Below are 15,638 nucleotides of genomic sequence, written 5' to 3' on the forward strand. Positions count from 1 at the left end.
CACCCCCTCCATTTAATGTCTGATTGCTGTGTTAAAAAGCCTTTACTGACAACAGAGGCAGGGAGGTGGAGAGGGAGAGCGTCAAGATGGAAGCTGTAATGGAATTTCAATGGGACAATCTCCCTGAGGTTGATAGAGGAATCACATTGAGAGTCAAAGAGCTGTGATTGCTCTGTGCTGCCCTGCAGGCGTCGGGACTGATAGGACTCTGACCTCGACAGACATGACCAGTCTGAAGTTTGAATGTACCTAACACAACCTCTGCATTGCACAGAAATATACTGAAATGTTTTTTTTACGTTGGGCTGCTTCACGGTATCGGTTTGGAGCGAACAAACTTCAATAGATCCATGGATTCTCAGCGGACACAATCCATTTAGGAATTTCTGCTTATGTTTACATGGCCTCTGAGTCAAATGGATTTCCTCAATACCCACATAAAGTTTGTCTCAATTTCTAGGTGGAAACAACAAGATTTACGAGTTATTTATATGTATATGTAATATGCTATTCTTAATGAAATAGTTCTTAACTCGTGTCCCTTCTAAACTTGTCTGTTGGAATAGGGTGGTTTGGTCCATGGAGATGCTGGTTGCAGCTTTTTTTTTCTAAAACGGTAAAAGTGACCTGCAGTAATTGAGCCGCGGGATAAAAGACCTGCTGCTACGCAAAGAGCTGCTCACCTGTTTGGTCAAAGTTCAGTGAAGCCCAACTCAGTTCGCAGAATAACGTCACTTATGTGTCGCCAGTTTATTCAAAGTTTATCAATATCAGACGTATCACTTGTTCAAATCGCAACAAATTTAACACTGCCCATCCTTGGGCCATTAACAATACACATGAATAAGATGGTTCTTGCGGAGTTGGATGATAAGATTGATACCACTCTCTTGTCTTTATGGAAAATCTGAAGTGACAGGGAGCAGCGAGTTAACTTAATCTAAATATAAGGACTGAATTCAAGCAGATGGCCTGTGTTTAGAGAAAGCTTAAAAATCTCACGAAAGATCTGTATAAAACCTGAAAAGTGAGAATGACAAGTTTGTGATTTCCGGTGGGGCTACAGACCCGACTGACCAGGGACAGAAAGTTCCAGCACGATGCACCATGTTGAAGAGACTTAACGAAGGAGATCTGATGTGTTGATTACTGAGCTTTAGAGGTGCAGGGAGAGTGAGTGTGGTATCGATCGTCTCAGTAAGAAACAAATAAGCTCAATTAAATGTCAACCTATTCCTTTAATCACATGCAAAGTTGTTTTTAACTGAAATCTGTGACATATCAAACACTACGAAATTTTGCAGCTGCATTAATATCATGAATTAATGGCTCCGTTTTAGTAGTAGGCTTCTAATTGCTGCTGCTGATTACTTTATAATTTATGACAGATAATTCGGTATAACCGGTAAAAGATGTCACTTAATGATCCTGGCTGAGGTTAGGTTAAGGTTTTGCTCGTGGCTCTTTAACCATCTGGCCCCTTTTTGTGCATATGACATTTATTTTGAAACACATAACAATGAATTTCACATGAGACCAGCTTTCCCCGAACATAGCTGAAGATACATGCAAATCTGTGTCCTTGGCTTTGTCATCCTCCAGGGCAACGTGACCTTCTCGTGCTCGCAGCCCCAGCTGGTGGCTTGCACCTTTCTGAGCTCCGGCAGCAGCTTCCTGTCGCTTCCATCAGCAGCATCTGCCACGGGAGGCTTCTCTGTTCGCTTCCAGTTCAGGACGTGGAACCCAGATGGGCTGCTGCTGTCTGTGCCACTGAACCCGGAGCCCCAGAGACTGGAGCTGCAGATCAGCAACACCCAACTGCGTGTGACCCTCCACAGCTCCGGACAACAGAAGTCAGAGGTCTCCACAGGTCAGTGCACAGCACACACACACATATGCTAAGACATGAGATGAAAAAGGATTGTCCATGGCTGCATTAACACTAACATGCAAAATTCTCACATTAACTTTTCATTAGACTTTTGTGAATACATGATTATACATGAAGTAATTAGGGGGTCTATTGATTTTTAAATCAGGCTGAAACCATGATACAAACATCCAAAATAAACAATACCTGTTATAAATCGTGAAATTATGTAAATTCAAGTAGGACCTGAACTGTCGCTCAAAAATTTAGGTCTCACCACTTATGGGTAAAAAGTATTTTGGTTTATAGGTACCTCTACTTGTGCTGTGTGGTTTTTTGGTGACTGGGTCACTCTTTTGTTTGACTCGTGCATATGTTGGTAACAGTCCAGGAAACACAATGCAATGCTCCAGCAAAGAGAAGGCTAATGTAGCCACCCACCATGGAGACCATTAACATTTTAATTGCACCATGAGATAATCCCTGGGATCTTGTCTGCAAATGTCTCTAAAAAGCAGACTCATCCTCTGCAAGTGCACCGCATGGGCGTGGGGGGTAAATTCCCTTGTTACACCAGGGCACTGTAGATTTCCCTTACTCTTGTTGAGGGTTAAGGACAGAGGATTGTCACACCTTGTTAAAACCCTATGGGACAAATTGTGATTTGTGAATATGAGCTATGCAAAACAAATTTGATTGATTTGATTGATTGATAGAAGAGGTACCAGATAAAATACATGTGAGCTACACTGGAAACATATCCAACACGTTAAATAGAGCTCAAACGAGGAACACTTAATCTTAACATTCCTTTAAGTGCGTTTATTTAAAGGAAACATACTGTGCTCATATTCAGGCTGTGTTGTGTATTGATGTTCAGAAAACCCATCACTTTCCTCGAACTGTCCATCACTGCAGCTCCTCTTTTCAGCCTCTGTCTCAAACACTTGGTTTTAACCCCCGATGAAGCTCAATCTGCTGTGATTGGTCAGCTGGACCATTCTGTGATTGGTCGACAGCTTCTAGCGCGTGGAGGAAATGTCGGCCTCCGCTCTCGCTCAGCTTGGCTTTGTTACTGTTTTGCTGTGTTGTATTATGCAAATGTGGGGCATTGTGACGTTACGTGACATCGCGCTGGTGTGAAAGCATCGGCCGGTCTAGTAACGAGGTATTTCAGGATCATCAGGAGCTTCAGGCTTTTCTGCGGTGGAGAGGAGCTCGCTTTACTACAGGCTTTGGACCTTTTCACTTTGCAGAACTTTTACATTTGAAAAATCATCATATGTCTACTTAAAAAAAACTACTTTTGTGGAAGAAAGGAAAAGAATCACGTCCTTAAAACTTGACCTCAGAGATGATAATACATGTGCATTTTTTTAAATCTCACTTGACGGGAACTTGAGATGCATCTACTTGAGCATGTCGACCCCAAAGTGCGACAGGCTGCTTGTTTTTTATGTGCTTCACTTAACTGAGACAGACAAAGACAGACAGTGTCACTCATCCTAATCCAGAATCTGGAAACAGAGCACGCTAAGTGGCGCCAGTAATTGCATCTGACTTACTTTTATCACCTTTGTCCTCAATAAAAAGTTTATTTTTTCACAGGGAGAAAATTTGATCCAATTCTGTGCATGGGATTGCTTAGCAGAGATAACTCCGATAACTATGATTGGCTGGGTAAGCCAGACTTTCAAGAAACGGTGAGCTGCAGGGAAATACAGATGGAGAAGACAACCACCGCAGCTCAGGGAAAATATTCCTTTTTTATATAATTTTCCTCAAACTGCATTAAATTATCTTCTCTGGGGGCCTATCGGTGTTATGGCTGTAGCACACGAGAAATATGACCTGGAGTCTGCTTATTGTTTGCAATGATGTGTGAAGTGAAAGTTTCGCCACAAATTAATTTAGCAGAGTGAAGATGTAATCTCACATTGCTTTTGATATGAATCGACGTCTCCGCTAATTTGGGGTGTTTATCTATTTATTCACTCTCTGATTTTCGTTCTGATTCCTTGTTTTGCTTCCTCCTTGGGTGGATGGTTGGAGGTCACACTTGCCGCTGAAATTATTATCGAGCAAGCGTGCAGATAGCGTCTCGGTTTCAAATTCAGGAGAGGCTAATGTAGCCACCCACCATGGAGACCATTAACATTTTAAACGCACCGAGAGATAATCCCTGGGATCTTGTCTACAAATGTGTGTAAGACGCAGACTCGTCCTCTGCAAGTGCACCGCATCAAACACGGGCGTGGGGGGTAAATTCCCTCGTTACACCAGGGTACTGCAATAATGCTGGTCTAGTGCGAAAAAAGGCTGCGTGATCCTGGGAGCCGCTGGAAATCTTCCGTATGATGGATGTGCTGATTCATAACAAACAGTGAGAGCGGAGCGGAGAGGGCCAGACTGACTGCTGCTGAATCTTTACTGCATGCTGTGCAGGGGTTCAGGTCGCGTTAAGTTTAAAGAGATACCTGTTAATGCCTCTTTTGCTGTGCAACATCATTATATGTTTTGTATCAGCTGCTAAAAATCATTATCCTCATTAATAATGAAATTATTGCAGCAAATGAATTCCAAGTTAAGTTGTGAATCTCAAACTATGGATTTTAATTGAGAGTAAATCAAGTTGATAGATTACAGCATTTTCACTTTTTCTCACTGCTTTCCTGTGAAGGCATGAAGGTATCACACAGCTCATAGCGAAGTCAAACTCAGCGCAGCAGAGGTCTTTGAGCAATCGTTAAACAGCCGTGGGGCTCATCCTGGGTTCCTGTAAATCTGCAGATTTTCTATATTTAACCTGCTGTTTTAATCCGGCTTTTCAGTTTTATAAGAAATGTCTCTTAGTTTAAAACTCTTATTCAGTTTGACAAGTGGACAGTAGAATCGCTTAAGGATAAACTCAGTCGCCAGTGTTTGATAAAGGCTTCAAGAGCATTAGTGTGGAACAAATATTGATCTGTTTCTTGGTCTGTTCGGCCTCAACATCATCTGCATCAACAGCCATAGGCTTAATTTTTGTTGTCCTCAAACAAAGAGACACACACGACGGGAAACAGCAAGATGAGCTTTTGTTTCATTGAGCTCACGCTGCCTGTCTGTGCTGGAAGAGCTTGAGGTCGGTAGTCATGGCATGAAACCTTGAAATGTGTGTTTCCAGGAGGCATCAGTGGGGCTTAAAGGTGTCGTCTCACACATGAGAATAGGCAGAGCTTTTATTCTTCCTGACGGGGCAGCAATACTCATGCAGATCACCGCTATGATAGGGAACACTCGCGTGCTGGGCAGTGCTATGACACTCCCAGCTTGGCCAGCAGCAGGATAGCGAGCAGATCATGATATATATATGAGCTGAAAGGGGGGAAGAGGAAACTCCCACTGATGCTCGCCTGCAGTCCCTCGCGGCTACACTGTTTATTCCGTGAAGCAGTCAATGGAGTGGAGAAAAATGCCCAAGGCACTCGCAGTCTTGCGGGATAAAAGGTTCTGCTGTAAGCGACAGGCATCAGTGGACTGGGTGAAAATCTCAACTTTTCCCAGGAGCTTGGACACGTCTCATTTTGGACTAACTCAAATCACTCCCAGGGTGCATTCTGCTCGGCTCCCGAGCCGCAGCACACGCAGCTCAATTTGGATGCAAATTTAGTCTGGGACCAGTCAGCGCGGGCAGAACGGAGGTGTGGCTCAGTCATTTCAAGTCACCGCCGCAATAATGGTGTTGTTTTCCTGAGCGCTGCAGCTCGGTGAAGATGTCAGTGTCATTTTGAAAGAAATGTTTTATAGCTGAAACTGGGTTGGATTATTACTCTTTTGGATTGATTTTCAGCTTGATTTTGGTTCCTTGGGGTCAAATCAATTTGATTTAGCATAAGATTTGGTGTTTGGTCATCAGGTTTGATATTTTAAGGAAATAGAATTCAAATTTTACTTCACTTTTTTACTATGATACCAATAAGATACATTGTTTTATTTGATACTATTCTTGTCTGGACAGTTAGAATGACACAGAAACAATTTTGCTTGCTACATTGATATTTTGGATTTGTTTTCCTTACTTACAGTAATCATATGGGTATAACTTCATCGCTGACGACTGTTAATATGTGTAACATGTGTTATTTATTCTGCCACTGCACTTACATACAAGCTTGAACACAGCATCTTAATCGTCAGTCGTTGCAACACACACCTTCAGTCTTCTTCTGTCTTTATGTCGTATGTTGAGTTAAAGTAGATGAAAGAGTCTCTTAAAAACAATGTGAGTTGTGTGAAACATAATTTTCAGAAATCAAGCAGGATCTTTATGTAATTAACAGCAAGGTGTCAATGAAAGTCAACTTTAAAGTCCACTTTAAAAAGAACCTGTTACTTCAGTGCATTTAACTTTATAAAGAAAATCTATATAAAAGCAAAATAGCTTCAGACAGGAAGACAGTATTATATTATACTATATAAGGGTTGTCATGATATCCTGATATAGATGATAAGCATCTTTAATAATTAATAAAATGTGTATTATTACACAGTATTTTGTGGATTTTATCATATGATAGTATATTTAGAATAATTACTTTGCCAAAAATAGGATATAACACACAATAAACATTAAATATAATTTTGCATTAAATAATTAATAATCAAATATTATTATTCTGATTATTATTATTCAAGCTTTCTAAAGATAATCTTTTGGCCATTATTATTATTTTGTGCTTTACCACGTTATCATAATTATTACTGAGGGATTAACATACAAGCCTCATTGTAATGTTGCAGCCGGTCAATGAGGCACTAGTTTAAACTATTGTATACACTGTTGTGATTTGTTGCAATGCATCATATGGTACATGCTCATAGGTTTTCAAAGTCCAAATCAACAAAGAGAGGAGGAATTACAGCCGCAGTAATCCCATGTGAAATGTGGAGTTATAAAATACAGTAGGTGAGTACAGGGCTTAGTTTTACATCAGTGGAAACGATGCAAAGTCCACAGTAATTAGTTAACACCGACAAGCTGACATTAGAATCAATCTTACTCATTTACACGTCAACTAAATATAGACGATAAAATATGCATCAAGAATGCATCTTGTGACACAGAAAGGGGGTTGTTTGACTTATTTTTGAAGAGGCTGACTGCGTGTGATGCCAAGAAACATCTGTGCGAAAGGCAAAGTGTTGATGGGAAATTGGGGATTTGACTGCAGCGTTGGCAGGTACAGAAATATCACTGTCAAAAGGTGTATATCTTTACTTAAACACCGGGGAAATGAATCATCAAAAGTCTCGTGCTCCCGTGGCTATTGCTGCATGGAGCCCTGATAACAGGAAATACTTCGAAAACACTGCCACTCTGACTGTGTCACACATTTAGATGAAACAAGAGCACAGTGGTGGAAACCATTCACAGCCTCCAGGCCCTCAACAAATAACTTTCTGTGCTGCCGCTGACTTCACTGTTTGAAAATGCGAAATGTTCCTCTGCAGGTCTCAGAGTCAGTGATGGACTGTGGCACTCAGTGAGTCTGGACACCAGGAACCTACAGATCTCTGTGACTGTGGATGGAGAGCCGTGCTCCACGACTGAGCTGTGGGAACAAGTGGAGTCAAGAGCCAACTTGTATTTTGGAGGTTTGTGGATTCTCACACTTTAAAGATACATTATTATGTTCCTCTTTGAGGGGGAAGTAAAAGATGGATATTTGAACTTAAGTTTAAAACAAGTAAACTCCATCCCCCCCAGATGTCTGAGTCCGGGGTTTCTCCTGCCAGCCCCTTATAGTAAAAACTCTGGATAGTGTCTGAATGAGCAAGGATATCCTCCAGAGGATTCATCGCAAGCGAGTGGGCGTGTTGACGACATTTGTTACATGCGACGGATACAGAACTGTTCAAAACAAAAAGGATACACATATCTCAGGAGCCATACACATAGGAGACACCGACGGAGACGTCAACTTGGAGAAACCACGAGATCCGAGAGCTTTTGATGATAGGAGCCGACGCTGGTGTGGATGTGATGTAAATAAAAAGGAAGCGTTACGTCTTGCTGCTGCACCAAACTCCGAAGAAAAGAGAGAGGAGAGAGAGACCGGGAACAGTTGTGTACCATCTAGTTACAACCATACCTAGTTGCCATAATGAAAACAATAAGAGTGATAATTCTGGATGTAAAGATGTTATTAACGATAGCAGCAACAATTCATATAATAATAGTTATTGTTGTCTGAATCCTGCAGCTCTGGAGTCAGAGATACCTGCAAAGAGAGAGAGAGAGACTATGGGATGGGAAAAAAACACAAAGTTAGTGACATGTAGTAAAATAAATAAATAAATGTGGAAGCAGAGCGACAGAAAGAAGGGGAGAAGTGCTCAGTGCATGATGGGGGTTCCCTCAGCAGTCTAGACCTATAGCAGCATTCTCAGCTTTCTCTGTTTCCCAAATACAGATCCAGAATTGTGTATTGAAACCAGAACGTATAGATATTAGAGAAATGTATTGGATTTAAATGGCTTAGCCCACCTTTAACAGAGACACTGTAACAGAACGTTTCCTCCCAGGTTTATGTTGCTTGTACAGTAAAACCAAAGTTTGCATCATGTTTTATCTCCATCCAGGCTGCCCAGTGGCCGACTGCCAGATCCCGACTCCGTCCTTCCAAGGCTGCATGCGGCTCATGTTCCTCAACGGCCAGCCAACGAATCTCAGTCATGTGCAGCAAGGTTTGCTGGGAAATTACCACGAGCTTCAGTTCGACACGTGCAACATGAGAGATAGGTGATGAAATCTCTTATTTACCCTTGTATTTAATTAGAGGACACCTCTCACAGAGATCTTGGTGATATCCAACAGGCAAAATGTGTCAGACATAAAAATGGGAGAAACATTATCCAAGTTGGCAGCAGAGTTATTCATGCCCGCTTGGTTAATTTGTGGATGGCACTATGTTGTCTACAGAGAAGCCTGAAAGTCACTGACATCTTGTCCCACGGAGACAAACATGCTGACAGGATCATCCAATTAAATTGCAACAGAGTCTCGGTAACACCTTCTCTGGCAGAGGGCTATGCTAACAAGCTGCTTCCTACCGTCCTGTGTGGCGTGCTATCCCTCATTACCCTGCACAGCTGTGGGCCCTGTGAACGGGAGCGGCAGACCCACAAGCTCGCTGGATGTCTGCCTGTGGCTCGGAACATTTACAGCAACGAGACAAACATGCAGACTGCCATTTTTATCCTTGTATTTGCCCCGAGGAGACTTGCTCCTCTGTCAGATTTCAAACTACCTTTTTCGAGGCCAGATTGTTCGCTGTCGGAGGATATGCAAACACAACAGCGCTGCCAGTCTGTCGTGTGAGTAGGCGAGGGGATGCACTGCGGGAAATGACAGAAAGATTGAATGAGACGAGTTTTTTTCCCCCGAGCGGAGATGCACACACCTTTTGTGTCTTAATATATTGATGAATGAGTCTGAATGTAATGTGGTAATTGGGCTGAAATAGAGCTCTTAATGAACTTTTTCAGATGTTTTAAAAGCACATTTGTAACCATTTGAATCGTATAAAGAAAAATCTTTAAAGCCTCACTGATCGTTTTTTGGCCACTAGAAGGTCTTCACATCAACCTGACAGACACAACACGAATAAATTATCATCCTATTAAGTTGACATGACAAACATGTTTTACACATCAAGCGGATGCAGAACAATATTAGGATTTATTTGAGTCGTGTCGAGATGCTAACTTTGATTATCTACCATTCAAGATTAGGAATATGCACAGTGGGTTTATCAGAACGATTTTTCGGTTGCCTGCTGCTGTAACCAAGGCCGACGATGACAGTGAGGCTTCACGGCCAAATGCAGCGTCAATGAACAAGTGACTGATGAGCTCAAAGGGGGTTTTTCTCTTTCTGGAGAAGTGATGGAAATAATACGAACTATGATTTAAGAGTTATGTCAAAGAATCTCTGATCTACTGTTAGTTATGAACCATCCAGACTCAGATTCATTGTCGGTTTTCAAAATTCAAGGAATTTGTTTTGGTGTGAGGTGGGGAAGAAACATTCAGGAGAAAATAGGGGGAAAGATCAAGCAAATTAAGAGGCAACCACCATATGACAATAACTATATATTAAAATAAAAAATATAATGAATAAAACTAAAAGAAAAAGTATAAAGATATGAGTCCGCTGTCTGTTCCCAACCTTATTATGTATTTATGTATCTTCTAAATGATCTATTTCTTTTTTTATATTGTCTTAAGTTGCCTTGAATTTGTCGTGAAGCCTTTTATATATCAGGTAAAGCTCTTTGAATTGCCTTGGGTGGAACAATTCCAAAATAGTTAATCATATTAAAGTATTGCACAAACTATTTGATGTAATATTTTCTCTAAATCTGAAAAACCTAAAATTTGTAAGATACACATGAAACAACAGATCAACAGTATCTGCATTATGAAGCATATGTCACACAAAGATAGTCTATAATGCGTCTCTGTGCTTTTATCTGATGTGAGGTTACAACATGATGCCTTGTTTACTGCCTTGAGGTGACTGTTGCATATTAATGACCCGAGCGTATGAGAAAATTTACTTATCTCTGTTAATTTCCTTTTGTCTGTGTAATTAAATCGCGTGACTTAATTTGCGGTGAGCGTGCAGCTGGGTGCGCCGGCTACTGTAATTTCATGACCTGTAAGGGCACTCGTGAACACTAGAACAGAAAATAGCTTGATGGTAATTAAACCAGTGGGTGCAACCTTATCTGTGTTGCGGCTGGCCCACTCCACTGCAGTTAATAGGTGAGAGATGAAAGTGTATGAAATTATAGATGCACGCTTGAAAGGCTGGCAATTATGTGAAACTGGAGGAGGCTTGAGGAAGGGACTATTAATCAGAAAAGTGCGGTTTAAAAATTTCTGTGGAGCGCTCATTGTGGTGAAATCCCATTAACGGGCATTCTAGTCTGAAGGTGACAGTAATGCTTTTATTTTTAGACAAACACCTCGATGTGTCAGCTTTCTCAGAAACTCAGACAAGGGCACTGTGTGAGAAGCCATGATTTTCACAGTTATTGTTATTTGTTATTTGATTTTTAATGTTGCTTCACGGAACATGAATAAACAGCAAATTATTCTTTCTGGGCAAGTTCAAAAGCTTGTGTTCATAACAGGAGACAAAAGAATAAAGCGGAGCGGTGAACAGGGGTCTTGCTTACCTGATAAATAAAAGATCAGCTTCGTAAACACTGACAAAAGAAGTATTTTCTACTGATGCCAAATACAAACGCTTGGAGATTTGTTTTGTTTAGCTGTCAAGAAATTACTGTAATTTCTCCTGCGACTAAGAGTGTGATTTATTTTATGAATCCATGTGCTGGAAAATTGGCTAAATTGAAGACAAAGGTCTATTAAGAGTAAACTGGAGCTGAAACAATTAACAACTTGTCAATCAACAGGAACAGGAACTGTTGCTCAGGCAAAACAGACGTGTTTTGCTTCATGTTCTCTAAATCCATTTTATTTTAATCTAACAATTTTATTTTTATTCAGATTTTTTTATTTATTTCCTCACCCCCACCAAGGAGGTCACCCAACTACATTTGTTTGTTGTTTGTTGTTGCCAAAAACTACTTGAATGATTTCCAAGAAACTCTGGTCAGGGAAGCAGCCATTAAATTGTGGCTCCAGTTCATGGGGCTTTCTTTAACATCGTGAAATAAGATGTTTTTCAACATTTTCAGCATTTTCCCACGGATAATTCATGGAGCTTGTTTTGAGGACTGATATCTGAAAGTGTGGGAAATGTGGTGCTGCTTGCGATTTACTCAGTGCTGTAGCGGATCAAGGATTTTTCTAAATCAGGGACCATAAAGGGGCCCCAATTTTCACAGAGGGACAAATTATGTTTCCTACATCCATGCACAATTCCTGATTGAGTAAATCATTCAACGTTCACTGTTTGCTCTATAGCTTTGAGCAAAGCCAACAAATTGTTCCTTTTTCATTTGTTAGTAGGTGAATAGTTTATTAATTTATTGACTAATTTATATATATATTTTAAAAGACTACTGACAGGAGTCTTGGCCCCCATGGCCCCACTCCTGAATCCGCCCCTGCCTGAGTGCCATTGCTGTTGTGTTGCATTTCACTCTATTGCTATTTATATAAAGTCTGATCAGATTTGATAACTGATTAATGAAGAGAATGACGACTAGAGTAACCAAAAATGAAAATAACCAAACTCTAAAACCATATTTTTTGTATGGTTTCGCAGGTGCCTCCCGAACCTGTGTGAACACGGAGGCCGCTGCTCTCAGACGTGGAGCTCCTTGGCCTGCGACTGCTCGGGAACGGGATACTCGGGAGCGACCTGTCACAACTGTGAGCAGTTCGTCTCAAGTTCATTTCACCACCTTGTCTCAAACTTGCCATTACAGCCTCTGTACCTCCCCATTTATTCGAGGTCTACTGAGCTGTGTCATTTGATTCTGCACACACATCTTTTCCTGTCTCGCTCGCAGAGTCGCTCTGTGCCCTGAGAGGCGAAGCAAAAAAAACTTGTCCCGCTTCAACATGACATGACCTTACAATCATCACTGCTATACCCACTTTCGAATGTTTTTTTGCGATATTCTTAAATAGCTTTACAGACTGGCTGAGTTCAGTCTGACTCCACATGTAGGAGTTTTTCCTCCCGGGCTGCATTTTTTGACATCCCCCGACAACGTCTTAATATCAGCTGTGGAGATACTGTTGCTGGAAACTATGTGTGAAATCCCCTTGCCCCAGAATACTGATTAGTTGTTTATATGCAGGCAAATGCAGTGAGTTTTTGTTTTTTTTGCACGTCAGAGGGAACATGACAGAAAAGAGCAACTGCTGAATTAAAAATAGGTCCTTTTTTTTTTCACCTCAACTGTCATCAGCTTCCCTCAGAAACACATTTTCCGTGTGCGGCTCAGACGTGAATCTCTGAGACTTGAGTGTTTGGAGCCAATCACAAGTTAACTGTGTTAGAGACACAGTTTGGACATAGTTTGGAATGTAGTGTAGTTTCTGCTGCTCCAAACACCACAGATAAAAACCATATGGAAAAAAAAGTTTGGGATTATTAACATGTCGGGCTAATCAACCACCTTCATTTTACACTGATTTTCTTTCTTGGACTACAAGTTATATTTAAAAGACGTAATAGCACATGAACTAATATGTTTTATTTCCAATAAGTCATGCTGGAGAAAAATGTAGGATTAACATTAGTGGCCTCTCTTTGTTTATTTTTGCCGAGTTAATGTAGATAAAATCTCCGTAAACACATTAGTGCTCATCCTGAAAACTTTTTCGAACACCTTCATGATCTTTGTGTGTTTAATGTCAAACATGTTTATTGAAAATAGGAACAATAAGGCACAAACAACATAAATAGGATTATTATGTTACGATAAAATACTCTCATCTTATATTTTTCCTCTATATACTTAGGTTACTTATTTACTTATTTATCTCCATATTTTATACATGTCAACTTATACATATTCAATTGACTATTGCTGATTTATGACGCTATCACCAGTAAAACAGTAACTAACAGAGGCAGGCTATAAATAAGACAGTATGGTGATCAGATACTTTAATGTCGAGGGTTGCATGTTGCATGAATTTTGTAGTAAATGCATTCTGATCAGGCCTTTCAGTCATTAATATATAACTACAGTATCCATATAGATCAAAAACTGCTCAAAGTGACTTTAGATAGAACAACAACATACAACACCAACATCCATATGTAAACAAAAAATATGTAAATATGTGTGCAGTGTGCAGGAGAAAGCTGTCAGAGCGTGGGCTGTTTCTTGGAGCAATAACTGATTTGTGTCCCCACTCTGCTTTCAGCCATCTACGAGTCGTCCTGTGAGGCGTACAAGCTGATTGGCAGCTCCTCGGGCTTCTACTCCATTGATCCAGATGGGAGTGGTCCCCTGGGGCCCACACAGGTATACTGCAACATGACAGGTGAGATCACTGTGGCCCCCATGTTGTCACCTTTATTTTTTTTGGGAGTTTCAATGAGACGTGGCAGAAAGTCCACTCACTTAAAGATCACTCTGCATTGATCCACACCACATTATCTTAATGTCTACCCTCCAGTAACCAATCATTAGGGTCCATCTGGTTCAGCTCCTGAGAGTTTATCTCTGCTGTTTTCACACAGCACTATATCAAAAAAAAACCTAAAAACTCAAAAGGTGTTTAGTTTGTCTAGTTTAAGCTAGCTGGCGGCCTCCGTAGAGAGGATTTAAATATAAAAATCTAATATAAGGGCCCGTTCTAGGGTAAAGAAAACTACAATTCATACAATTTAGATGAAACACATCACCATGATTATTTAATATTCCATTTATGACAATAAATGCCTTTCACCAAAATCGTACACACTGGACCTTTAAATTAACCCACAAGAAGTTTCCTGCGCCTTCCTCTGAAATCAGCCATGTAAAAGCTGCTCAGATTAAAAAAGTGTCACGGCAAGATAACGTTTTAAAAAGCTTAGTCTAAATGATCACTAGTGGCCTCTAGAGGCTACAATTTCCATCAGAGCATGTGGTCATTAAAGTCAAAAGGGCTAATCCCCCTGGAAACATTAATCTGCTCAGTTACTTTCATGGCGGTGTGCCAGTGAGTTATGATATTTTGCATGCAACGGCTGACATTTTGAACTAATAACGGCGCCATAAAGAAGTGACCAGCCTGGAAATTATTAGTCCTCAGGAAAGAATGAAGGTGTGCAGTGAGTTTATCAGAAATCCACCTGTTGCATTTGGGTTCTCTTTTGTTTAGGTGGTGATTCTGACCTAAATGTGCTGCCACAGTCATGGTTCACATTAGTATTCATTCAGCAGTGAAGAGGGAATATTTAAATCAAAGCTTTGTCCATTGATTTTAGAAATACAGTACAATGTCCTGATGTTAATGTGTCGCTCAAGGAGAAATCATTGCCCTCTCCCTAAAGGAAGAGAAAAAAAGAGGCAGAGCCGTCAATAAAATCATTAGGTACTGTGCTCCGTGCAGCACAAACATCCAAAACAAACTTCAGGGCAACTTGTTGTGTTTTGAACACCTACTGAGTTTCCTGTTTGACTTTTAATGATCTGCAGGGTTGGGATTCTAAATCTTTGGGCGTCAGAGTGAGCTTGGGAAAAGCCTCCTCTCTGTCTACCTTAGTTCTTTTACTTAGTTGAGCTCAAATTTCTGGATGCCTCGGTGGCCATAATTATTACCTCCACCAAGGAGGTTTTGTTTTCGCACCTGTCCATCGGTGTGTTTGTTTGTTTGGATTATCGAGAAACAACCGGACAGATTTTCACAAAACTTGGTGGAAGGATAGGTAATGGTCCGAGAAATATACATTTAAATTTGAGCACAGACTCACAGCAAGAAGATTCGCGGCCAATGTCTCTTCTGTGTGGAGTTTGAATATTCTGTTTCCTCTGGCTTCCTCCCACAGTCCAAAGACATGTAGATTGGTTTTGGTTGGCGATTTGTCCTGGGTGTACCCCATGACCCTTAAAAGGATAAGCAGAAAAGATAATGGATGGGAATGTTGGGCAAATATGCTCCATTCTAATTTTTCAATTGTGTTTATTTGTTGGTTTGTGTGGCTGTCAACAGGATTCTCAATAACTACAACAAGAATTTCCATGAAACTTTGGGGCAGGGTGGGATATGACCCACTGAAACCTGACAACTTTGGATCAGA

The 15,638-nt window shown here is 40.7% G+C and overlaps 1 protein-coding gene across 1 annotated transcript in view; it reads left to right on the forward strand.

Annotated features, from left to right (window-relative positions):
- Positions 1 to 15,638, forward strand: part of LOC118120519 (contactin-associated protein-like 5) — a 95,998-nt gene that overhangs the window by 43,494 nt on the left and 36,866 nt on the right. The window contains exons 8-12 of the mRNA XM_035175552.2: positions 1,603 to 1,870; positions 7,364 to 7,507; positions 8,495 to 8,654; positions 12,156 to 12,262; positions 13,775 to 13,894. Coding sequence (XP_035031443.2) covers positions 1,603 to 1,870; positions 7,364 to 7,507; positions 8,495 to 8,654; positions 12,156 to 12,262; positions 13,775 to 13,894 — 799 coding nt within the window. The remainder of the gene's footprint in view (positions 1 to 1,602; positions 1,871 to 7,363; positions 7,508 to 8,494; positions 8,655 to 12,155; positions 12,263 to 13,774; positions 13,895 to 15,638) is intronic.

This window comes from Hippoglossus stenolepis, chromosome 13, assembly GCF_022539355.2.
Source record: "Hippoglossus stenolepis isolate QCI-W04-F060 chromosome 13, HSTE1.2, whole genome shotgun sequence".
NCBI classification, from domain to species: Eukaryota; Metazoa; Chordata; class Actinopteri; order Pleuronectiformes; family Pleuronectidae; genus Hippoglossus; species Hippoglossus stenolepis.